Source organism: Mirounga leonina, unplaced genomic scaffold (genome assembly GCF_011800145.1).
Source record: "Mirounga leonina isolate KUSES-001 unplaced genomic scaffold, KU_Mleo_1.0 Mir_178, whole genome shotgun sequence".
NCBI classification, from domain to species: Eukaryota; Metazoa; Chordata; class Mammalia; order Carnivora; family Phocidae; genus Mirounga; species Mirounga leonina.
In genome coordinates this window covers 8,590,580-8,617,726 of record NW_023270464.1, presented here as the reverse complement: position 1 = coordinate 8,617,726, position 27,147 = coordinate 8,590,580, and the positions used below count along the sequence as shown (strand labels likewise).

The 27,147-nt window shown below is 35.9% G+C and overlaps 1 protein-coding gene across 6 annotated transcripts in view; it reads left to right on the top strand.

Annotated features, from left to right (window-relative positions):
- TJP1 (tight junction protein 1) overlaps positions 1–27,147 on the top strand; it is a 106,188-nt gene that overhangs the window by 57,330 nt on the left and 21,711 nt on the right. For all 6 annotated transcript variants that reach the window (XM_035023991.1, XM_035023990.1, XM_035023989.1 and 3 more), the window contains exons 9-18: positions 11,729–11,868; positions 12,792–12,897; positions 15,530–15,680; positions 18,074–18,182; positions 19,120–19,339; positions 19,796–19,980; positions 20,084–20,179; positions 23,446–23,528; positions 24,258–24,468; positions 24,779–24,879. In XM_035023991.1, coding sequence (XP_034879882.1) covers positions 11,729–11,868; positions 12,792–12,897; positions 15,530–15,680; positions 18,074–18,182; positions 19,120–19,339; positions 19,796–19,980; positions 20,084–20,179; positions 23,446–23,528; positions 24,258–24,468; positions 24,779–24,879 — 1,402 coding nt within the window. The remainder of the gene's footprint in view (positions 1–11,728; positions 11,869–12,791; positions 12,898–15,529; positions 15,681–18,073; positions 18,183–19,119; positions 19,340–19,795; positions 19,981–20,083; positions 20,180–23,445; positions 23,529–24,257; positions 24,469–24,778; positions 24,880–27,147) is intronic.

The window sequence follows — 27,147 nt, the reverse complement described above, 5'->3', positions numbered from 1 at the left end:
GGAAAAAGATTGCTGCCACAGCACATACACAGTGATATAACTAACACCCTTGGATGATTCATGGGAGCAGATGTAATTTTAACACATTTCTCTCACCTAGAAACCATGCTGGTGGTATCAAACAATTTGGACATGATTTTCCTTAAAAAAAAAGAAAGAAAGATTCAAATTTTGGCCATTAGTTTTTATTGTGAGCAAATTTGAAATTTTAGAAAGTTTTTTGATGTCTACTTTTTTTCATTAAATTTCATTCACACTTGGCATCTGTAACTTAGAAGTTGAGGTTTTTATAAAAAAGATTTTTTATATTTCACTTGGGGTGTTTTAATTGGGAACCTCAGGTATTCTCATGGGTAATACCAGTTATATGAGATCTTTTAAAAATACAGAATCCTAGGCCCTGTTCTCAGATGGAGGCAGGGAATAGTGGGGTTTTTTTGTTTTAAGTTCCTGGTATCATTCTCTTCTGTGCACTACCAGATTTAGGAACATGGTTAGAACATGTAGCATATACTAAAGAAAAGAGTACTTCAACTACAGAAGACCCAAAGTCTTCAGGTTATTTCCAGATTTTTGTGCTGAGAATTTAATTCCTGAGAACTCTGACCTGCCCATAAGCAAGATGTACAGTAGTACCAGTTGCTTAAAGGTTTTATTCCTTCCCCTAAAGTTCATGTTAAAATCCAGATAACTGTGGAGTTGTAGAGAATTATCCTTTGTTGAGAAACAAGTTAGATGTTATTTTAAGAGTAAAATCCTGGTGTTAAAAAACACCATGAGTCCTATACAGCATCCCATCATTGTTATGACCTACTTACATTGTTCTGTGTGATGTTCTTTCCTGAGAAAGCAAACATTACATGGACAGACCTCTTGAGAAAAACACATTAGCATGTGTTATAATTATCATTATAACTAGGTGAGCAGTGTATCCTCACTATTGTTTAGAACACGGTTTGGCAGACTACAGCCTATAGGCCAAATACAGCCTGCTGCCTGATTTTGCAAATAAGGTTTTATTGGAACCCATCCTGTAATGGCGTAATTAAGAAGTTGCACCAGAGACTATGGCTCACAGAGCCATATAAGGAAAAAGCCAGTCCCTGGTCTAGAATGTTAAAATAGTCGTGTTTTTAAACTAAAAAACAATGTGTGTATAGAGAGAGTTACTACAGGGATTTCCTTATACCTTGATGCTTGTTGCCAAGTTTGTTTTGTATTTTATTCAGTGATGTTTCAGAGCCCACTCTGGGCTAAGACTTGCACTCCAGGAGCTGGGGATACTGAGAGAGTCCACAGCTGGTGGCACTGCTGCATGGTGATAACCAAGTAGCTTTCAGTGGGAAGATTCTTTGACTGGTCTCACTGTGATCCCTGCCCATCTAGAGAGTATTTGATTTGCAGGCTATGTTCTAAGCCTCTGCTTGGGTATAGTTTACTCCCCCTACTGTGTAACGTTTAATTTAACAGATCCGTCTGAGGACTTTTCCCCCTTGGGTCACAGTTTACCTTTTTGTTCTGTCCTGTGAACTGTTACAGTAAAGGTGACTGTGGTGCTACTGATTATCATAAGCAGGTGCAGTATTGAAAAAATTGTATTGTAGTAAAAGCTCAGACTAAGATAATGTTGAATTTGCATTGTAAAGATTATGTTTTGTATTACTTACACTCAGGCATTCCATAAACTGACAAAGTTTATTTAAGGCCTAAGTTGTTGTCTGAAGTTTTTAGGGAATGTATTTTAACAAATAGAAAAGGTTTAATTTATAGTTAGCATAATAATTGCTTTTGAAGTGCTTGAAAGCAGTGTTTTAAGAAGTTTGAAACTTTGGGGTGCCTGGGTGGCTCAGTCGTTAAGCGTCTGCCTTCGGCTCAGGTCATGATCCCAGGGTCCAGGGATCGAGCCCCGCATCGGGCTCCCTGCTTGGCGGGAAGCCTGCTTCTCCCTCTCACACTCCCCCTGCTTGTGTTCCCTCTCTCGCTGTGTTTCTCTCTGTCAAATAAATAGATAAAATCTTTAAAAAAAAAAAAAAAGTTTGAAACTTTGTAAAATTTTTAAATATTCTCTTTATTCATTGTTTCTCCTGAGAGAAAATGCTTCTACTAAATTCTGAAGATAGTGGTATCAGTATTGATATGGTTTATGATATAGTAAATGCATGATAGTAAAATTGAATTTTACAAACGAGAAATTTCTAGACTAAATCCAAGTGGTTAGCCCAGTTAGTTACGCTGATACATTTGAGATGAAAACCATTTCCTATGTGGTCCACCTTTTACTATCAGCTTTTTACTATACAAGGTTGAATTTAAGCTCATGATCTTGTTCTCCAGGAGTGCCAGGTAAATCCTAACACCTATGTATGCATGTAATGTATCTGCTTAAATACCTTAGAGAAGTCTTAGCTTTTAAATTAAAGATCATTATTTTTACTTACACATTTTACATTTTTTGTTACTGTCCATAATTGTTTTCTTAGATATTAGAGAGCTATAAATATTTTTTGATTCTAGTATATATAGTTTCTGTCAGATACTACTTGGTTCTCTCTGGAACTTTGCCAGCAGGCTAAAAATTATTGAGACATTTACATGTATCAGTTGGACATTTCTTTTTACTCTTTTAAAATGTGGAGATGTGCCCATTTTGTGACTGGTGAATTTCAGATTTTGTTTCCTGATCTTCGGTTTTAGTTCTTTGTCTTAAGTAAAAAATGTTTTATTACTTCCTGTTTAATAGATAGATGCTTTTTTTTTTTTTTAAAGATTTTATTTATTTATTTGAGAGAGAATGAGATAGAGAGAGAGCACGAGAGGGGGGAGCATCAGAGGGCAAAGCAGACTCCCTGCTGAGCAGGGAGCCTGATGCGGGACTCGATCCCGGGACTCCAGGATCACGACCTGAGCTGAAGGCAGTCGCTTAAACAACTGAGCCACCCAGGCGCCCCTAGATAGATGCTTTTTTCAGAACAAGATTTACATGTGATAATGTTGGTAATTAACTTGTTGTAGGTACTGCTACATTTTCTTTTTCAGACTATGAAGTCCCTCATGTTTGTTTGTTTGTTTTTGGTTTCTCCTTCATCTTTGAAAAAAAGGGCCAGGTAGAAAGATACGATTCTTGAAGTGTCTCTGTGAAAATAATGAATCGATTAATGACTTCTTGCCCTTGGCTTCTATGCCTTCCAGTTGGACTAAGGCAGTTGGTTGTGAGTTGATGCAGCACCGTGAACATTTTACAGTGATAGTTCAAGGATTTTTTTTTTTTTTTTACCAGTAATCTTGACATTATCCTGCTAATTCTTACTAAGCTAAATATTTATTGATATCATGTATATGTTATCAATATATGGTTATAAATTATGCCGTGAACAGTCTAGGCAAGATCCATGCTGTCACAGAACTTTAGGGCTTATATCCAGGTGAAGAAAGCAGATAAGTAACTTTGAAATATGAAAAAGTAATTTCTTTTAATGGCAAGTACCATAAAGAAAAAGGATATAGTATGATAGTGAACGTGGAGGGGACAATATTAGATAATATGATCAGAGAAGAAGGCTTCTCTAAAGTGACCTCATCTTGAAATGAGTAAGAAAGAGCTCTCTCGATGAAAATTATTACAGAATAAGAATAGCACATGCCATTTCTCGACTAGGAATAACAGTAAGATGACCTGTGTGGATGGATCACAAGAGCAAAGGAGAGAGTGATTGGAGTTCTAAGAAGTTTTTCTTTTGTTTTGGAAAAAATTGTTTCAGTAGGAAAAATATGGAAGTTTTTTAAAAAGTTGTTTATTACTTGAATTAGGGTTTTTTGGGGTAAGATTCTTTGTCTAACATTTAAAAATGAGTGGAACACTGATGACCCATCCTGAACTTTTGTTACTTAGATAAGAGCCAACTTGTTTTCAATCCTTGGGAATTTTAGGTCACCAGGTTAAAATTGCAAGCTGATGCTTTGTATTTGATACGCTTTCTAAGGAGCCAGGCTGAGGAAAGACCATAGTTGGTGCCTTTCTCTAGTAATTAACTAGAAACCCAAGTGTAAGAATGTGTGTGCTCAATGATTGCTGGTCAATTTTAACTCCTGAGGGGAGTTTATGGATCTAATGGCAGAAAAGCAGGCTTAAATATTATACTTTATAACCACAATTTAAAAAGTAAAAGTATGAATTTTATTTAATTCATCAGCTCTTATACAAGTACAATATAAAACATAAGATATGATATTTAAAAATGGACTGTCCACTTGGTAACGTGTGTTAAAAATAGTAAATGTATGAATACTCTTATTTCCAGATTTAAATAATGTAGAACAATCTTCTGTGTTGTCCATGTGAGAATCTTCATAAAAAATGAGAGTGTTGCAACATTGGCCCCTGGTTGTAAAATCAACCAAATGTACCTCTGAATCAGATGATTGTTTTACTGTAGGGTACCTACATGGGTCAGTCGGTTGAGCATCCAATTCTTGGTTTTGGCTTGGGTCATGATCTCAGGGTCATGGGATCAATCCCTGCGTCGGGCTCTGCGCTCACTGGGGAGTCTTCTTGGGGTTCTCTTTCTCTCTAAGATAAATAAATCTTAAAAAAGATCATTTTACTCCAAATATTAATCTAAGTACCTGATAATCATTATACCACTGATGAAGGCTTAACGGTGCTATCCTTAAATTAAAAAAAGGTCTTCCTTAGTCCTTCTCATTATTAAAAATTATGCATTTCTACAAAAATCATAGTTTGAACAACAGATGTTTTCCTTCTAAATCAGATGGACCAGGTTAGTCATCATCACCATCATAAATGAACATGTAAGATGAGAAGCTCTGTACAAAATGATAAGGTTCATACAAGTTTGTATCTCTGTTATCACCTGAAAGCCATTTGCCATAATGAGCAGTTAGATACTCAGATTTTTTCAAAAACATATACACACACATGTATTTCTAGAAAGTAGATTACAATATGTAAAGAATAAACTTAAATTGTGGGAAATTAGCTTGTAAATATGCAGAACAGGTATAATTATTCCCTTGCCTTCTCAGCATACCACTCTTTACTTCTGTGCCCACGTACCATCTTAGAATCTCTGCATCTCTTTGCCTTTGTCATCCCTAGAATTCTGTATGTGCCATGCAGAAAGAGAGAATTTTTTTATTGCTATTAAGGAGGAATTACAATGTATACATATTTTGTTTCTATATAAAATTTAGAAGATTGAGCAATGGTCACAACAGTCTAAATAGTCAGACTTGAGTGTGCCTTTAGTTTTTCTTTTTCATTTCTTCTAGCCCTCCCGGCTGAACTCTCCTGTTACTGGAGAAAACCTGTGGGATATGGTTAAGTTAATTTCTAAACATATCTTTATTGCTAATTATGACTGAGATAGCCAGTAGCCTTTAAAGGAATTAGTATCTAGTTTTTGTTTTCATCCTAGGTTCTATAGGTCTTGCCTCCCTTTATGCAATAAGTGAGTTTCTGAAAAAGTATAAATCCCTTTTTTAGGGTAAGTCATTTACTATGTAATAGGAGTTTGAAGTTGGTTTTATAAAAGAAGGTTTTACTGGAGTGAATGGTCAAGCCTCAAGTTTATTTCCTATATTAGGGTCATTTTTAAAATAAGGCATGACTGACCAGTCAGTTGAGAAGGTGTTTGAGAGCTAGAAGCATGAAAGAAAGCTGCATGAAGAACTGGCAGTCTGGCATGTTTTGTCAAAGGGGTCCTTGTCAAGACAGAAAGCTGAATGCGGAGTGAACCCAGCAAGTTTAATGTAAAGAGATTAAATATAACAGGATTGGAGTAACAAAGGATTAGCTAGTAAGAAGTAAAGGGAACACTAAAGAATATAAGAATCGGGTATAGGAACATCCACTCCCCCTGGTGCTGTGATGGAATGCCAAAGAAGAGGCTCCCCAACCCATCCCTAGGGCTCAGAGCCAGCCATGTTGGAAAAGGCACACCCGTGCATGGCTCACTGAATGGCAGAGAATTCGGCTGTGGTGTGTCACCAGAAGAACTTGCAGGAACTTTTCCCTGTAGAGTGCTTGGAACAGGAGTTTCCTGGGCAAGTATCTTGTGAGAGACCTTTACTGCAAAACCATCCTAGGGAGCCACTGGGGAAAACTGCTGACTGCTATGTGCTGCAGGAGCCTGCTGAGGGGACACACACCAGAACCCAGAGGGAGATCCCCTGACCAAGCCGCCTGCCCTCTACCTATAGGCCCAAACGCTTGTGATTTTACTTATACCTGAAGTTTTTCACTTAAAACAATTTGTTATTCCTTGCTGATCTGATAAAGAGTGTATGTTACTCTGCTACCCAGTTTACACAGTTGACTGGATAAGGCTTAAAGAAGGCTGTTTACAATGAATTCATTTATGTGAACTGTAAAAACTCTTCAGAGACCGTGTTCCACCCCATCTCTTAACAGCTGTCTTCCATAGAGTTTTTAACCAGCCCAGAGCTTCTAGGTAAAAGGATCACTGCCATTAGATTGATGTACAAATGAAAACTCTGGAAAATAAACCCTGTCTCCTACCCTCCAGGGGAAAACAGAAATGCCCTTAAGAGGATCTTGAGGTCCTTGAGAATGTCTGAAATGTCCGTCTCGGCTACTCGGAGCCAGAGTATGTGGATAAACATGAGTCTGACTCAGGACAGAAGTGGTTTTTGTATAAAATAAAGTCAGCCTTCCTCTTAATAGAAAAAAAAAAAAAATTCTTGTTTTGTTTTGTTTTGGGTAAAACTTAGATATTATTTCAGAGCCAGTTGGGTAGAATCATGTACGGAAGATTTGAGGAAAATGCGTTTTCAATGTCACAGCCTCGCCAGTTTCTTTTGATAAGCGCCACTGATTATAGACGAATTCAGTTTTTGTCTTGCAGTAGACATAATGATCCCATTTGCTCATAATAGAACTTTTTAAATGTTTGGAAAATTTGATTATTTTATTCCTGTACTGTAACTGTAGATCTGCATTGCCCAACATCGTTGCTACTAGCTAACCACATGTGGTTGCTGAGTGTTTGAAATGTGGCCAGTCCAAATTGAGATGTATTTTAAGTGTGAAATAACACATTGGATTTTGATGACAGCACACACAAAAAGATGTAAATTACCTCATTAATAATTTCATTACCTAATGAAATAGTATTTTGGATGTAGTGGGTTAAATAAAGTGTATTCACTGATTTTACCTCATTTCATTTAATACGGATTTTAGAAAATTTACAATTACATAGATGACTTGCTTCATAATCCTGTTAACAACACTGCTCCTGATCTACGTGTATTATTGAATAATGCCTCCATCTTTTGGTAGATAACAGAAATGCACTAAAGAGAGTAGTAATACTCCAAATATTAATTGTATGAAAGATTTCATAGAATAATATGAGTTCCATCCACCTGAAATGTTATTTAAGTCATAACAGTTGTTACAGGGGGAAGAAAAAAGGTGATGGGCAATACGGGATGATAATTAACCGAAGATGAAAATACTGGCAGTTTTATGTGATGGAGCCCTATTGCACAACAAATGAAAACTTGTTGGTTATCATTACGGAGGATGTTTACATTAAAGTATTGTAATTGATTCTAAGTTACCAAGATGGTAGTTATCATTAATGTCAATTATTTTAAATTTAAGAAGTTTAAGTTATAAGAAAGAAAATCAATTGTAAATATTTGTTTTTAGATCTTTTTAAAGCAGTTTAAAATTTGCTTGTTGCAGAGCAATAAATCTGTAAAACTATTAAAATTATGCATTCTTTAATCTCATTCTCTTTAAAATGTTCGTATTTGTAATATATCATTTGCATTTTTTAATGCAAAATAAAGAATATAAGGAGAATCTTCTATTTTGTACTGCCCTTTACACTCTGAAGTGCCTAGAGCAGTTTGGGGATAAAGCTTAATTGTATTTATTCTTGGACTAATTGTACATGAGATTTTATTACATAAGCAGTGGCTAAAAATTTTGACCTTTTATGATTTAAAAATAGTTCATTCTGGTTTGATTTAGAAAATACCTTGACTTTTATAGTTCTTCCTAAAAGACTGTTTTACCTACATGCAGCTCATATTAATATACGTAATTTAAAACTAGAGTACACCCCCATAGAATAGTTAAGTGAATAGAAAATAGAAACTATGAAAAGCCTATGTTTTATCTTTTCAGGAGGGTAACTGAAGAAACTTTTTCTTGATAAGAGACTGCTAATAATATGCATTAATAGGGGCACCTGGGTGGCTCAGTTGGTTAAGTGACTGCCTTCGGCTCAGGTCATGATCCTTGAGTCCCTGGATCGAGTCCCGCATCAGGCTCCCCGCTCGGCAGGGAGCCTGCTTCTCCCTCTGACCTTCCCCCCTCTCATGTGCTCTCTGTCTCTCTCATTCTCTCTGTCTCAGATAAATAAAATCTTCAAAAAAAAAAAATAATAATATGCATTAATAGAACCAAATTCTTTGTTTAAAGTTAGACTTAATTACATTTAAAAATATAAACATTATTTTGAAATGAACATTGTTTTACAATATTTTAAAACATTTCAATCTTTACTCCGTAAGTAATATGTACATATTCTTTGTTGTAAAAATTGAAATAGTATAGGTAAACCTCAAATTCCACTTGGGTTCGGTTTTGTCTACTTCTCCCTCTCGGGGAAACACTGTTGCCTGTTTGGTTATACCTATCTAGGTCTTTCTCCATGTGGGCATGTGCATGCATGTGTGTTTGTATAGAGCTATGGAGACACCTCTTGATGTCACACCATAGATACTCTGCAGTTTGTGCTTCACATCTTGTTTCAGAGTTATTCTCATGTTTTTACATATAGCTCTCTTTCATTGTAACTTATTTTAATATGTTAGTTTTTGTCTTCAATTATAAAAGCAATGTATGCTTATTAGAATGAGTAAAATAGGTCAACTCCACCTTACCCCATTTCCCATTGCTCTTGAATTAAACCTTTCTCCATAGTTACACATACTTTTACAAATAAAAGTATCATATATAGAGTTTGTGATTTTATTATTATATTATATCATATTATTTTTTTGTGGGCAGCAAAGCAAGGTTTATTGAGTGATAGCAAAGTGAGATATACAGAGCTCCCGAGGAGGTAGGGGACCCAAGAAGGTTGTTCTGTGTGTGTTTTTAATTAATTAAAAAAGGTCAGACTCTGCACACTATTTTCCAGCTAACTAATTTTACTTAACAATACAGGGTGAACATCCTTCCATCTTATTCTTTTGATGAGAAACTTTACATATTATGGAAATTCTGTTTCTAGGTCTTTGTGCAGTCACTGTTGTATAAGCATCTTTGTCCATGATTTCATATACTGGTGCTTTTTATTTCTGAAGTCATTAAAGAGTATATTGGTATTATTTTTAAGTTTTCATGGATAATGCCGATTACTTTCCAGAAGTAATGTTTGAGACTACACTTGTTTCTCAGAATTCCATGTTTATCAATCTGATGGTTGCAAATTGATAACTCCTTATTTTCAATTGATGGTTTCCTGATTAGTGGAGCTGAGCATCTTTTATGAGATTATTATTATTATAGTATTTTATATATAGTATTGCTTCCTTAGTGAATTGCCAGGTTCATTTCTGTTGCTCATTTTTCTGTTGTGTTGTTCTTTTTCATTTCTTCATCAGTCAACAGTAGCTCTTTTGGGGAGTGCGTTGTAAATATAAGTCTTTATAACATCTTTTCCTGTGCAGTTAAACATTTTTAAAAGTGAAATGTTTTCATCTTTATGGCTTCTGGATATATATCTTACTTATCCCCCAATCTAAGATTGTACAGATTCTCTCCAGGCGTTTTACAGTTTCTGATGCTATTGTTGCTGGCATACTTTTCCCTTTCATTTCTTCTGATTATAGAGGACATTGAGGAAAGTCTGTTGATTTTTTTTAATGTAATTATAATTTTCTTTATATAATTTGTTTTGTATTCTTTTATACTCACTAAAATTCTCCTCAGTATTTCAAGCCTGTTATCTCATGATTATATCATCTGAGTCTTCAAAATAGTGGTAAATAACCATAGTATTGGCAGGTATCACTGTGTGTTATTACTGATTTTAGTGTAGATACAGTCAGCATTTCCCTGTTTAATATGGTCTTGGCTTTTGGTTTTGGAAAATAGTCTCATTATTAATTGTATTGCCTGTATTTTTGCTTTATTTGTGATTTTTGTTAGGAATGGCTGATGAATTTTTTTTCACATTCCTGTTTGACCGATACTTTTTTTTGTAATATTTGGATGTAATAATGAATTATGTGATAGATTCCTAATGTTAAGCCAGCCATATACTTGTGAAATAACCCTGCTGTGATCATTGTAAAATGATCTTTTAATACATTACTGTATTCCCTTAGCTAGCATTTTATTTAGAATTTTTTCCTCCGTTTATAGCTTAAAATATTTATTGTTTTCTCTGTTTGTCCTGTCATTGTCAAGGTTTGGGTGTTAAGGTACTGTTAGCCTCAAATTGAATTGCTGATAGAATGTTGAAAATTTTTGAAATACACGAGATTTTTATGATACTGTTCTCTGCATTACTATGCGTGTTTGGAATTTTCCTTAACAAAAAGTTTGGAAAAAATGCATTCTTGGACATGTATGTATAGTTTCTCTAGGATAAACTTAGAAGTGGAATTACAGGTTTTTGCATGTTTGCCTTTTTTGTTTCAGTAAGTAACTCCCATTTTGCCCTTAAATAGTTGTACTTATTTATATTTATTTTACCATCCCTGTATGAGTACTTGTTTCTCCATGTCCTTCCCTGTGTTTTATATTATCGTGTGAAAGATTGCATGAATGATGAGATAATTAAAAGCTCTATTTTAATGTGCATTTTCCTTGTTACTAGTGAGTGTGAACATATTTTCATGTTTATTGTTATTTGTATATATTTTTGGTAAATTGTCTCTTCCTAATACTCATTTTTCTCTTGAATTGTCTCCATTAAACTGATTTATAGTTCCTTATATGTTCTAAATATCAAATGTATATATACAAATATATATGTGTTGTTAGGCCAATATATAAATTGGTCAATATGTAAATATGAAGGTATTAAACTCATTACATATCTGAGGTTGAACTATATGAAATAGCTCGTATTTCAGCTGTTTGAACTAAAAAACCTCATTTCATTTGGCATAACCAAAAAATAATATATATATTTTTTAATTACCTGCATTTCTATGTAATCACTGTTGTTGGTGTATGAGGGTTTTTGTGCCTTGAGTTTTACTTTTAACAGTCCACTATTTTCGATGATACAGATTTTTTTTTTTTTTTCGATGATACAGATTTTTAAAAAATATATTTTGGACTTAAGTTCCATCTGAAATCGCATTTTTGTCATTAATATGCATAGAGATCTAATCTTTCTAAATTTGTGGACATTTGTCCTAACATCATTTATTAAATAAATAACATGTTCTTTTCTGACAATTTTGAACTGCCACTTCCATAATAAATTTTACTACTGGGGATAGATTCATCTATTTTCTGTTTTGTTACTTTGATCTGTTTTTCTATTTCTGTTTTACTAGGTTTTTATAATATTTTGATAGCTGTTAGAGCAAATCCCTTGTCATTGTTTTTCAAAGTTTGCTTGATTGTTCTTAGACTGTTCTCTTACAAATGATTTTCACAATCATCTTTATGCTCATAATTTTTAAAATTTTATAAAATAATGTGTAGTCTCCGGAGCAGAGAGGAAGAGAGAATTTCTAAACCCGGGGCTGTCTCAACTCCTGTGAAGCATGCAGATGATCATACGCCTAAAACGGTAGAAGAAGTTGTAGTTGAGAGAAATGAGAAACAAGCACCCACTCTTCCAGGTAAGCCTAGCAAAATACTACATTCAGAAAATATTTGCAATCAGATTAAATAAAATAATTGTCAGAATTTACAGACAATTTAAAGATGTTTCAGTGATTATGGTTATTGTTACTTCTACAGTTACTACTACTGCTTCTACTACATGTGTTTGAATTTTTCTGTATTTGACTTACAACATATTCCTTATGGGTATGAGGTTGGCATGGATCAGTAGGCTTTCATGAGTTTTTAAAAAATTTTTCTGGATAGAAATTATTCATAGTTAGCAGCTATTCACAATGAGTAAAGTTGTTCTTCACCACTGCTTATTTAGGAGAAATATTAGATTGGCTTAAAAATTTTTAAGTTATTTTACCTGTTGAAAGTGTTTTCATAAACACTATAAGTTATACACTGTAGAGATGTATGTGAGACCAGACAAGATCCATTTGTTTGAAAGGCCAGGAGATTTGGGTTCTATTGTCTCTCAGTTTTTTCTCTCAAATCTTTTTACTCTGCTTGTTCAGTAGCAAGAATGTAGATATTTGAAAACAAATTTTACCACAGTGAAGAAGGCTGCTTTGACTGTCTTAAAGAAATGTAGGGATTCTCTCTTCTTCTCTTTTTCCTCTTCTTCCTCCTCTCCCTGTCCCCCACCCACAGATTTTTCAGACGCTAACAGCTGAAGCTTGGGAAGGCACAGGTAACCATGTAATGTGCATACTTGCTATAAAGACATCAGAATTTATAACTGTACTCTGTACTTTAAAATATATATATATGTTCCTTATCAGGTTTTCTGAGCTTATATTTTTGTTGATGAATTCTTATATATATATTTTGCGGGCTTTTTATTGTTTGGTATTTTCTGGGTTGCTTACATTATTATTCCAGTTTTTAATAAAGTGCTTCCTGCACAATTTTTAAATTTTCTTTCTTTTAGAACCAAAGCCTGTGTATGCTCAAGTTGGACAACCAGATGTGGACTTACCTGTCAGTCCGTCTGATGGTGTCCTACCTAATTCAACTCATGAAGATGGGATTCTCCGGTAATGCGATTATAAACTTGTGTTGTCTTCTCTGTCCATTATTCAGCATTATTTAAAGTGAGAATTCAATTGAGAACCATATTGCATATCCTTTTTAAAAGAGTGTATACCACTTAATGCTATGATTAAGGTTTTATTTCACATTATTTATATGATAGAATTAGAGATTAGAGAACAAAAAAGAAACTTTGGATGTTGACTTTCTCACCACTGTCACCTACCTAGTTTTTAGGTTGGGAATTACAAAAATTAAAAAATTGTTTTCTGCTTAGAAATCAGAATTTTCACGAGTTTTCTATTGCCCTAGCATTTAAAAAAACAAACACCAGTGTTTCTCCATTTTAACGCTGTTGACATTTTGGGTTGGGTCCTTGTTTATTGTGGTGGACTGTCCTTCACATTGTGGAATGTTGAGCAGCATCCCTGACTACCAGCTGCCAGTAGCACCTCCCAGTTGTAACAACCAAAAATGTCTCCAGACTTTGCCAAATGTTTCTTGGGGACAGAATCACCCTTGGTTGAAAACCTGTTCTAGATTAGTTAGCAACTCAAAAGTACGTTTTTTATATTCCACACTTTTTACTGTTCTGTTTTATACTTAATGAGATTGAGATGTAAATTTCAAACCATCTTGATCATCAAATTAGTCTTTTGTTGCCTGTGTGGTGAAAGGGACATGATGTGAGTAATTCAAAATAACCAAACTTGTAAGTGAGTAGACCCCTACTCTTACCTGTTTTCTTTGCTTAAGGAAATTGGGTTGTTACTGCAAGACCCAGCTAGATAGAGAGAAAGAACTGAAATAGATGGGTAAGACACAAGATTAAAATTATATATTGTGTTAATATCAGATAACTGATAATTCAAAATTTTATAAATTATGAAGGAATAGTTTCCTTTTTCCTTTTCTTCAGAATTGCTTGAAAGATTTTATAACTCTTTAAGGTTTAAGAAAACTGAGATGATTAATTCCAGAGACCTATTTCTCAAGAGAGCCCTGAAGAACAGACACTAAAGAGGATTTGAGGTTGTGGGCTGAGCCAGGAAACATTTGGTTATTCATTCAAATCCAGTGACTGGATTTGGGACAGAAGTGGTTAATGGATTTACTTTTTGTTATTGCAAGTAGTTGATGTAACGCCGGTAAAGCAGACTATAAAATGTCAGTCATCTGGGGTACATGACACTGAGACTGGGCCTAAAGCTGTCCTTTAAAAAGACAGATTTTACTAAGGGATGCAGACTACAATCAATGATTTTTACTAGATCAGTGCGTGTTACAAAAGGACTACCAGGGACCTGGAGCCTCAAGGACCTTGAGGAAGTGTTTAAAAAAGCTCTCTGTACAGTTGGTTTGGGAGAGGACCTGGAAAAGTGGACACTATCACAGCTAAATGATTCACATGGCCCATGGTAACACTGGCCAGTACTTTCATGGAGGGACCAAGGGTGCCATCAACCCTGACAGTGAGTGACTTCATCTAACCTACAGGCTCTGATGTTTACATGTGGTAAATGTTCATTCTAGGTAAGGAAATGGGACACGTGTGAATACCTTATAAGATCTAAAAGCTTAAGGCGGTCTTCAGTTGTTTTAAAAGAATTAGACCCCCTCCCCTCCTTCCTCAACTCATTTATTCATTTATTTGATTTGTGTTTTTTACTTTCATTGGCTTCTAATCATTTGTTCATTGTTACTTAGTGAATTAAGAGGAAAGGGACTTTTTCTGCACTTCATGTCAGAATAGGTAACAGAATTGTGTGTCTTCTTGAGTAGAAAAGTGGGAGAGTTACGGAAACCTAGATGGGTAATTTGTAATTATGTATGTAATTTGTAATTAATTACCTTAAAGCGTAGTTTGTAATTACCGTTTCTCCCGACCCATTCTTTTAAGACATCCTTTAGTTTTTAAGGACTGTTGCAAGGTTTTGGCACTACACTGATTATAAAAGAACGTGCATACATTAGTTCCTTTTCCATTCTCTGTCTAGTAAGAAAAGGGCAGGGATTGAATATGTGACTAATCCAGAAGGGCTGAAGGATGATAAGTTTTCTATTTCAAATTCAAAGGGACTGCAGAGTAAGTGATCTGTGTCAAGAGTGCACCAACTGCCAAGTTTAAAAACCACTATCTCTTGGATGTGGCGATCACAATGCTTGGAGATTGATTTTGATTCCCTGGTATTAGGAAAATTTGTCAATTTATGCCTCGGTTTCTACCTTTGAAAAACAGTACTTCTCAGTTATTCTGTATAGATGATATGGTATGAATTGGAATGGAAAAAAAGGAAGATGTTTTTAACTATTGCAAATGCCCCACATGCATCCAAGACACTAAGAGTTGGGAAAACATTGTTTTTATAAAGTAGTTTTATAAATTAGTTGTAAAACCATAATTGCATATTAAATTCAGATATTTTTAAAACTTATTAATCAGAGAATAAAAGAAAGTGCCAGTAAAGCTGATTTGGAATTCTAATACTAAATTGTATTCAGTAAATTAGTGGTATGAGGGGAATTTCAGAGATGATGGTCCTTTGTTTCATTCTGAGTGTGGTTTTCATTGTAGCAGTTTACTGTAACTTTTCAAGCTTCTTTTAACCGTTTCAAATAAAATATTTGTTTTAACAGGCCCAGCATGAAATTGGTAAAATTCAGAAAAGGAGATAGTGTGGGTCTGCGCCTGGCTGGTGGAAATGATGTTGGAATATTTGTAGCTGGTGTTCTAGAAGATAGCCCTGCAGCCAAAGAAGGCTTAGAAGAGGGTGATCAAATTCTCAGGGTATGTCAGTATATCAGAGATATGGTTTGAAAGTACTTAGATCTTTAGAGAAAGACATCAAATACAGCAAACCTGTTATTATAATTCAGTTGTAATCTTAAGTCACAGTCTTTTGAACCAAATAACCATTCAGATGAGGAATCTGTCTGGTCTTGGTTATATTGGCCTCGTCCCTTCCCATTTCTGCATTTGCTCTTGTTTATTGCTGTGATATGTGTAACTACAGAGTGTGATCCTCTGGTTTCATTTTAATCTCTGATGTTCGTAGAACCTACCAAAAAAAAAAAAATATATAGGCCTTAGATCCATATAATATCCACCAAGTAGTCTTTTTAAGTTCAACTAGACATTCAGGCTGGCAAGACTGACATGGGCCACAACTTACCACCAGTTGTTCCTCTCCCATGAGAGAGGGAGCAGCCCTTGCAGCAGTCCACATAGCTCTGTGGGACTTTCTTTACCCTGGGGATGGCTCACATGCAAGGAAATGGGGTGTCCATCGGGCAAATGTGTCAACTGCCTTGGCTCTGAAGCTTCATACCCCACAAGAGACAGGACCAGTTACAAGAGTCAGAAAGCCCAGCTTAGGTGTGGTCTCTTTTCTTTTGATGTTGTTGTTTTTCTATCTTTGCCATAAGCGATGCTGTCCAGTCATACAGTATCATCTTTATCTGTCTCCTTAAAACATCCAAATCTCTTGGCAGATAAACTATGTCCTATTTTAACCAGAAGATCATCATCTATTAAATGTGAGTTCCTGTTTGTTCCACCTCTCCAGCACAGACTGTCATTGCCACCTCTGTTCAGGTCTTCCTGCATTTGGCTACCTCCTGCCCCCTGTCCTGGATTCAGTCTCCAGATCAGAACCTTGCTGCTTTGCTCATGTTTTTCTCTTTCTCTCTCCTCTGGCTCTTCGTTCATCCTCCACTGTCTTACTTCTCTCCTTTTGCTGTTGAAATTGTTGTCAGTCCCTACCCTGCTTCCTTTTCAGTCATCCCTGTCCTAAAGTTTTATCGTCTGACTTCCATCATAACCACTACTCAATCTGAAGTTTCATAAGCCATCATTGACCTAATGGCACCCTCAGCCCTCGTTTTCCTTTATTTCCTAGCAGTGTTTTGACTGTCTTAAGTAATGTTTCTTGAAGTGCTTTCTTCCTTAGATTCCCTGACACTGTCATTCTGGTGCTCTTTTAATCTTGTAAATTCTTGTCCAGTCTTCCTTAATGGTTCTTCTAAAGCTTGGAGAATGTCAGCAGCTCCCTGCTTCTCTCTTGCTACAGGTCTCCATCTCGATTTTGAGGGCTCATGTCGGCAGCCCACCATCAGAATCTTCACTTTGAGCTCTGCCTGAGTCCCCTCCCCACTGTGCCAGCTGCTGTGGTCATTGTCCTCCATCTGTCCTTTCCCTTCAGACCTCTGTGAAAGTCAAGCTATCATCTTTGACTTGCTTCCATCTGACACTGTACTTTCATTCCTCAGGGCATACATACATCATTTTATTTTATTTTTTTAAAGCTCTTATTTTCCTTTTTAAGTAGGCTCTACCCCCAACATGGGGCTCAAACTCACAACCCTGAGCTCAAGAGTCACATGCTCTACCAAATGAGCCAGCCAGGCACCCTTATGTACATTATTTTTAAATTATTTCTTAATAATTTGCTTTTGTTTTATATCATAAAAGTAGTGCATGTTAATTTTTTTTTTTAATGGGGAAAATTTTCAAAAGGTAAAATGGAGAAAATCTACCTGTGATCCTGCATATAGTCACCAGTAACATTTTGATAAGTTTCCTTTGGTCCTTAAGAGCTTCTGATATAAGTACATACTGACTTTGCAGACGGTGAGCCTACATCATATAGATGCTTTTACAGAGCTGGGACAATGCATACCGTTTCTTTTTATCTTATTTCCTTCTGACTTCTTTTTCAGAGACTAGTAAAAAGTAAGACTCTATTACTAAATTCACAGGAAATTAAAGAAAATCTTTTTTTGTTGAGGTATATTGGTATACAATATTATTTAGTTTTAAGTTACATTTGTGGAATTTATGATTTCAAAACTTAAAGCCAGAGAGTTTATAATAATAATAAATATTTGGAATTAGGAGTTGTCTTTTTGGTCTAATTTGGTTAGATTTTGCACTAGATGACCATTAATGCCAGGATGCATTGTGGCTACTCTTTGAATGAATTTACACCTTTACTCATTTTACTTGCCTTCTACGTATTTTAAATTATATTATTTTTCTCCAAAGGAAAGTCAGTTTTTTCCCTCTGAAAGCTGTGATAGTTCCAAATTAGGTAGTCTGAGAATCTTTTTTTTCTGTGTAGTTAAGTATTTTCATAATCTTAAAATATGGCCAAGAGTAATTTGTGAAATGTATTTTAACAGGTAAACAATGTAGATTTCACAAACATCATAAGAGAAGAAGCTGTCCTCTTCCTTCTTGACCTCCCTAAAGGAGAAGAAGTGACCATATTGGCTCAGAAGAAAAAAGATGGTGAGATACTGTCAGAAAATGGAGAAAATCTATAGAATTCTGAGAACTTAAATAGGGATTTTAATTTCCATTTTTAAATAAATCATTCAAAGTTGAGTGATAAATGAATTTGTTAATGTCAGAGTTTAAGTCACTCAGAGGCAGTCTTAACACTATGCTCATTAGAAAGCACGATTATAGAACCAGTCTTATGACATTCTAGTTTAAGTAGAAGGCTATCCAGCCCTTCACAAGGCATAGAAAAATCCTAGTTGTTTATTAGCCGTCAGAACCATATAAAAGTGTACAGTTAGCTTCCAATTTTTTTACTAATGTTGTCTAAGCAATACATTTTTGTTAGCATTAAGTAAAGAGAATGCCTAATTTTCTTTGATTAGGCAGCTACACTTCTCAGTTAAAACAGGGTTTCTCAACCTCGGCACTAATTGTCATTTGGGCCAAATAATTCTTTTTTGTAGGAGCTGACCCATGCATTGTAGGATGCTTAGAAACATCCCTGGCCTCTATCCACTAGATGCCAGTAGCACACATACCCAATCAAAAATGTCTCCAGATACTGCGAAATATCCCCTGGGGGAGAAAAATTACCCTCATTTGAGAACCATTTATTTAGAAAAATGGGAATATTTGTAATATTTGCAACAAAATTAAGTTAGATGGTATAAATAGCACTATGTGTGGTTTTGGACAAGTTGCTTGATCTGTTTCTGCATTACTTTCCTCATCTGCAAAATGGAGGTGCTAAGCATTCCTATTTCATGAGGTAATGGTGCTGTACATGAAATAGAATGCCTAATGTGGTACCTCACACAGGGGAAGGATCCAACATATGTTGAATGCTGTTGGTTTTGTTATTACAGCATCTTCACATTATCTATTCAGAGTAATTTCTTATCGGACTAGCTATTGATAATGTTTTTGTTTTGATTCCTTTTAGTTTATCGTCGCATCGTAGAATCAGATGTAGGAGATTCTTTCTATATTAGAACCCATTTTGAATATGAAAAGGAATCTCCCTATGGACTTAGTTTTAACAAAGGAGAAGTGTTCCGTGTTGTGGATACCTTGTACAATGGGAAACTAGGCTCGTGGCTCGCTATTCGAATTGGCAAAAATCATAAAGAAGTAGAACGAGGCATCATCCCTAATAAGAACAGGTATGAATGTTTAGATACCTCATAGAATAAGTTAAGTAAATGATGATGGAAGACTTGAATCCCACTGGGAAATTTTGGCAATGTAAAGAATCAGTTTTCATTGAATTCACTCTATGACTGACTTAGTTGTACAAACTCATTTTATTTTATTTTATTTTGTTTTTTTGTTATTTCTTTATTTATTTTAAGTAGGCTCCACGCTCAGTGTGGAGACCAGTGTGGGGCTTGAACTCACGGCCCTGAGATCAAGATAGGAACTGAGATCAAGAGTCAGATGCTTAACCCACTGAACCCCCCAGATGCTCCCAAACTTCTTTATCTTAGTTTAGCCATTAAGATTTAAACTGCATGTAAAATTCTGTCCAGTATTTTGACATTTTGTTTCATCTGTGGATCTTTTTCCGTTTTGTTTTTTTAAATATATTCATCCCTCTGTCTATATTCTGTCTTGTCCAGGGCTGAGCAGTTAGCCAGTGTACAGTACACACTTCCAAAAACAGCGGGGGGAGACCGTGCTGACTTCTGGAGATTCCGGGGTCTTCGCAGTTCCAAGAGAAATCTTCGAAAGAGCAGAGAGGATTTGTCAGCTCAGCCAGTTCAAACAAAGTTTCCAGCCTATGAAAGAGTTGTTCTTCGAGAAGGTAGTTTATTTTTTATAGATTAACCTTAATACCATTTAATGTCAATGTGCTTAAGAAAGAAAAAGTATAAACTATGTTATTTTTTCTTTGACTTTCTCCCCAGCTGGGTTTCTGAGGCCTGTAACTATCTTTGGACCCATAGCTGATGTTGCCAGAGAAAAGCTGGCAAGAGAGGAACCAGATATTTATCAGATTGCAAGTAAGTGGCCTTAAGACGGACTTAAATGAGGTTGAAGGTATTACCTTATTTGGTACTCCTCTAAAGGATGGGTCTGATCCATTCGCTTAATAGAAATAAAACTTTCTGTAAGTGAAAATTTGCAGTTTACCCAGTTTATTTAATTTGGAGGGAAATTTGATTGTGTCCTTGTTCTGTTAATTCCCTTTAATAATACAAAGAATCACCATTTATGAAGCTGTGGGCGTCATATGAAAATTGTACAACATCTTGTTTAATCCTGACAGTATCACCATGGGGTAAATATTAATTTGTGTATCCATGCTGAAGTTGAGCAACTTAAGTCTTAGGGTGGTGGGGACCATCACCAACCAACCTCTTTACTCTAAACTTTCCTGATGACACCCAGCTAATGAGTGACAAAACTCAACTTTGAACCCAACCCTTCCTGGCTTCAGTCCAGTGCTTTCAGTCATTGAGGTAACAGAGACAAGTATATAAAAAGGGTAATAAAAGCATGGTTCATGCCATCAGTTATTATTGTAGGCATTTTTAGTAAGTTAGTGTTAAATATAAATATTGAAGATACAGTGCTTTAAATGCCTAACAGATTTTGCTTACAGATTCTTTTATTATTTAATTAGTTTAACTGTTGTGGTACTTTAAATATACAGACTTAGTTATGACTACTTTGGCTTGCTGTAAGCTATATATAAAAATGTAAACTTTTTTTCCTCTAATTATAGAAATATTCACTATTTGGAAAGCTTAGAAAATTAATTTTGACATATATCATCATCATCCTAAATTTTATCCTATTGTATTTTCTTCCACCCTACTACTGTTTGTAAGCAGACTTTTGTGTGGAACTTTATTCTCTTTTCCTTTTTAATAGATACCACCTTATTTTTTTTATTATCCATCCTGCAACCAAATTTTGGTTGATTAGTTTTCTGTTGTTTATACATAGTTGGTTTCAAGTTTATATTTTACTTTTATAAAGGATGCAGAAATCTGTCCCTGTTTTATTTGCTTATTTCTGCTCTACTTTGTTTCCCAAAGGATTTATTTCCTCAGGAATATAGCTTTTCCCATATTTATGATAATTTTCTTAGAATTCCCAAATACAGGCAGGAATAAGCTACGGAACATGAGCATTTTCTAGTTACTGCTGTGTATGATGGCTGTTGCCTTCCGAAGGGTTGTGCCTACATTTGTAGTTGTCGTTCTTACCGTCACTAGATGAGACCTGCATTAACACTTTTAAAGAATCAGAGCAGTGCCTTTTTTTATTATATTGCTTTTCACTTAGGTTGTTGGTGAAGTTGAATGAGGATATTTATGAAACTGAGAAGATTTGCAGACAAATGATAGTAAAATTTGAGCAAGTTTAGGAAGTTTATTTCTGATTCCCCATTCAGTTTGTTAGTTTTTTCAGAAGAGGTTTTTTTGGGTCATTGTTTGTAGGTAACATTTGTCCTAAAGAAGTTGGTGGTGACCCCACCCATAACCAAACTTAGCGTTTATAAATTCAGGAAGAGTAAGTGTGAAGACTTACAAAGCTCTGTGTGAGGGAGTAATTGATTGCTTTAATTGAGTTTATTCTATACTTCAGCCAGCCTCTTAAAAAGGATTCAGGTAGCTTAGTTATGTATCCTCTCGGAGTCCAATGAGAGTCTTTTTTGTTAAAGAATTAGTAGCATTTTCTCCAACCAAAACTCCCAGTTGATCTCTTTGTTTAATTCTCTGTTCACCAGATTTGAAATTTTGCCCTGTTTGCTCGTGGAGCTTTATCTTACGATAGTCTCATTCTCTCGAGTCATTCATCTTGTCCTTCAGTGGGACCTTTGTCCTTCCAAATCTCTGATTTTGTCTGAACTGAAACACCAGAGCTCCTCTTTGCCTTTCAAGCTTTCTTTGTGACCAGAGTCACAAACATTGCTGTGCCTTTTTAGTGGGGAACTTTGTGTAAATTGGGCCTCTGAGATTTTTGGTTAGTAACTGGCTCAAGCTGCACTTGGCATTTTATATACCAGTAGGGAGGGACAGGTTGCCAGTGTGAAACCACAGGCTGTCTCAGTTACAAATTAACAGCCTTCTCTGCTCCCAGGTTCCAAAAAGGCCTCTAACCCAGAACTCCCCAGCCAGTCTGCTACAGCATTGTTGCTGATGGGTTGTGGACCTGCCCAGGTATTGATTTCGTCAGCCCCCAGTGGCTGGATGGGGCTCCACCCAGAAGAGGCCTCCTAAGTTTATCTCTGTTGGCCGTACAAATAATGTCATTTTCTCTGCATGTTACAATGTGTAAAACATTTGGAAATAGTGCCATGCCAACCCATCCTAGAGCGTTAGGCAAAAGGAAAAAAAGTGTGTCCATTCATATATATTTTTACATCTTTTTTTAATGTCTTTTTCCAGAACATAGTTAGAAAATTTTTGGAAAACATAAAAAACATGTATATTAAAACTCACATTATTTCAAGTTTAAATATTTTATTTATACCAAAATAGAATTGATAATTTTGTTTTCCTTTAATGGAAGCAAGCTCATCAATATTATTTTAAAATTTACCTTTTTCTTTTTTTAAGATTTTATTTATTTATTTGACAGAGACACAGTGAGAGAGGGAACACAAGAAGTGGGAGAGGGAGAAGCAGGCTTCCCACTGAGCAGGGAGCCTGATGCAGAGCTCAATCCCAGGACCCTGGGATCACGACCTGAGCCGAAGGGAGATGCTTAACGACTGAGCCACCCAGGAGCCCCTAAATTTACTTTTTAATATCTCATTTTCAATCGAAAGAATTGCCATGTTTGATAATTTTTCTTGACCAAGTGACAGTCTTAAATAATTTTTACTCCTTTCACTTACAGATTATTGTAGATTATTAATTTTGATCTTTCAAACATATTGCAGCAAAGTATTACTTGATTGCTGAGTTTTTTTGGCACCTCATTGAATACTGCTCTTGAAGCAAGTGCCTTACTTGCCTTCTCTAATCCCAGAATTGTTGGGAAGTGTTAATCTAACCCAGTGGCACTCAGTCAGGGGCAGTTCTGCCTCACTGAGGATACTGGCCACTCCTGGAGACATTTTTATTGGTCATAATGTGGACAAGAGGCATGTAGCAGGAGGGGCCAGAAATGCTGCTGAACAGGCCCTAGCACAGGACAGCCCCTATAACTAAGTATTACAGAGCCCAGCATGTGGTAGTGCCCAGTAGTTGAGAAACTGGTCTAACCAATACACATTTGATGTTTTGTTTTTGTCCTCTGATGTCATGAATAGAAAGCGAACCACGAGATGCTGGAACTGACCAACGTAGCTCTGGCATTATTCGCCTTCATACAATAAAGCAAATAATAGATCAGGTACGTTATTAAAAATTGACCTATTTCATTATAATCTGTGAATGTTGTATTTTTGAGTGGGATGGAGTTTAGTTAATTTGGAAGTAGTAAAGTAGCTTTTCTAAAAGTATTACTGGTCTACCATAAGAAGATTAAGCCCCCCTACTGAAGGGCATTCCAATAACTTTCAAGGAAACAGTATTACATGCATCAGAAGATATTTATATGCATAGGGGATATATTGTTGACTCTACAGGATCACATCAGGAACATTAAATTCGTACACTCTTTTTCACTACAGAACACAGATAATACTGTCAACTTGCAAGTATTGGGGCTATCTTAAAGTGAGCTGGTGAAGTTTTTTTTTTTAATTAGGCCAGAAATTGTATTGAATTCTGATTACAAATTTTTCTAACATACTCTTGAGACATTTTGGAGCCCGATTAAAGGTCCATTACCATTGGAATGTAGTCTAGGCTGTGACTTTTCTTTTCCTCCTTTCAAAGGACTTTTTTTTTTTTTTTTGGCTCTTATTTATTATTTTTTTTTTAGTAACATATAATGTATTATTTGTTTCAGGGGTATAGGTCTGTGATTCATCAGTCTTAAACAGTGTTCACCTTGGCACATACCCTCCCCAGTGTCCATCACCCATAGGCTGTGACTTTTTTTTGAAGGTGATGATTCTTAATTAACAGTATCTTGTGTCCTTGTTTGTTTTTTGTGTGTGTGTGTGTGTGCCTCCAGGACAAACATGCTTTATTAGATGTAACACCAAATGCAGTTGATCGTCTGAATTATGCCCAGTGGTATCCAATTGTAGTATTCCTTAACCCTGATTCTAAGCAAGGTGTGAAAACTATGAGGATGAGGTTATGTCCAGAATCTCGGAAGAGTGCCAGGAAATTATATGAAAGGTCTCATAAACTTCGTAAAAATAATCACCATCTTTTTACAAGTGAGTATATTAAAGGCCTTCACGTAATTTAAAATATCTAGGCAACAATATGTAGACAAAAGTATTGTGTTCAAATGCTAAAAGCTATATATAACCTTTGCCTTGGAAAGCTTCCTGTTACATTAACAGCTGCTGAGTCAAAGAAAATGTACACTGCCAAAATAGAAATTTCAAAGGTGTGTGTCCTCAGACATTCTCCTTCAAATAACTAAGAAATGATGATTGAGCTGATGCATTCAGGGTTGAATGAATTCTGGCTTTTGACAGTGTTCTAATTGTAAAACAATGTTGTTAATTTATTTATTTTCAGCTACAATTAACCTAAACTCAATGAATGATGGTTGGTATGGTGCATTGAAAGAAGCAATTCAGCAACAACAGAACCAGTTGGTATGGGTTTCTGAGGGAAAGGTAAGAAACTTCCTGTTACTTAACCCTTACAGTAGATGATATGACTAATCAGAGATGCCTTTGAGAGTTACCATTGTCTTCTGATTAGATCAGTACATTAGAGTAATTTGGAGAGAGTTTGCTTTTAAGTTTTTATAATTTGTATGTAGGGGTCATGAAAGTTGTTTTTGATAGTAAAAGTTTCCGAAATTTCCCCACCTATTGAATTACCACTTGAGTGGTGCTTTTCTCAGAGTTCTCAAATGCTAACTAAAAGAGCAAGAGTTCTGGCTCTGCCCCTGTCTGAGGAATGACTTAGAACCTGGCTTCATTTTTTTTCCCTTCTCTGAAAGAGTTGAGTGGGCTGGGTGGCTGGGTCCGTGTTCCCCAAAGTGCTGTCCTCTGCACATGAGATTCAGGACTTGGTCTGGAAGAAAAAGGAACTCTTAATGGCAAGTAATGGGTGGGGAATACTGTAGCCATAGCCCCCTGGGAGGGGCGGACAGCACAGTGAGGGGCAGTACTGTATCCACCAGCATAGGAAAGGCTTTGAGAAGTTGTAAGTAAAGAACCTATTTTATTACTTTGTTTACCTAGGGAATTTTTTTCCCACTTAATACCTGTTCATATTGTTATAGCATACTAGATGCTGAACAGAACAATACATCCTTTTTAGATACAAATTTTGATTTTCATATACATTCAAATGGCCAGCTTTAAAATAAATACTTTCTGTTGTCAGTCTTTCTGGTTTTATAGCAGTCTTTGATGGGAAAGGTCTGTTAATTTTATTGGGCAAGTTAATACAGCTGAAAGAAACTTTTGTTTTTAATATCTTTTACCTTCAGTACAATATTAATATGTTTTGGTTGCTAGAGAAGATTGAGAATATCTCTTGTTTTGTTTTGTTTTGTTTTAATATTTCCTTGTTGGCTTGGTTTTTGTTGTGTTTGGTCCCTGCATGGCTCCTACTTGCCTCTGCCTGGCTATGGCTACAGATGCTCTAGCAGTGCATGCTGCATGCTTAGGACCACTGTGCCCTTTATCCAGAAAACACAGCCTCTGCAAGAACAGATGTGAAAATGTTTACATCTAGAGGTCGTGTCTGGTCTGCTATTCCCACCTGTATTAATGTGTCAGAATCGTGGTTTTTTTCCTCAGTACCACTTTAGGGGATGGACTATGCATATGAGATCATCAGACCACTTTGAATAACTGGCATATCAGCTGGGACACTTGACAGACAAATCGAGGTAGAAAAAAACCACTGTATCACTTTATAGAAACACACTATTACTAATTTTCACTCATATGGCATTTGATACAAAGGATTGCAGTCCTCTCCATACTAATCTGTAAAAACACAATTCTGTTAGCAGCCTTTGTTAGGTAGAATGGTTAATAGCTTGCATTGGTGATTCCCGAAATGAAATTAGTTTATAAATGCACAAAGTATACTATCTGCCTACCTGAGGGTTTTGGTTTTTTTTTTACCCACAAATCTTAATTTTCTATGATTTCTTTTCGTGATACTATTGTGTGCTTCCTGTCTTTGCTTGGATTTTAAAATACAGGTCTAACTCCCCTAACTTATGTGAGGAAAAAACAGATTTATTAGAATAGATTGCATTGCATTTTGTAAATCAGAATAGGTTGTTACAGTTTTTTTTTTATTTTTATTTTTTTAAAGATTTTATTTATTTATTCATGAGAGACACAGAGAGAGAGGCAGAGGGAGAAGCAGGCTCCCAAAGAGTAGAGAGCCCGATGCGGGACTCGATCCCAGGACCCTGGGATCATGACCTGAGCCGAAGGCAGATGCTTAACCATCTGAGCCACTCAGGCGCCCTAGATTGTTAAAGTTTAAATCAAGCTTCATAGATCTCCTGCCCCTTCTATTCGAGTATATTTTATCATAATAGATAGATTCTTAAACCAAAACCATTTCATTTCACATTGACTTTCCTGAGCGAACTACTCTGGTCTAATTGCTGGAAAGAGTTCTTTTTTGCAAGATCTGACACAGTCTTACGTGTTCCTACTAAACCAAGAAAAGTCATCCTGAGACTTTCTTAACATGTAGGCATATGTCATTTCTTGGTCAGCGCAACCCATGGTTCTTGCTCACTGTGCATTTCATACCACTGCAAAGGCTAGGTGGATTGGTGAGTTGCAAGTTAATTCTTCTCCAAGGACTTAAATATTTCCCTGGCTGGCTGCTGGGTTATAGTCTTCCAGAACCCTGGTGAGTTAAAGGTTAGAGTAGGTAGCAAAAAAGACTTCTCTTCT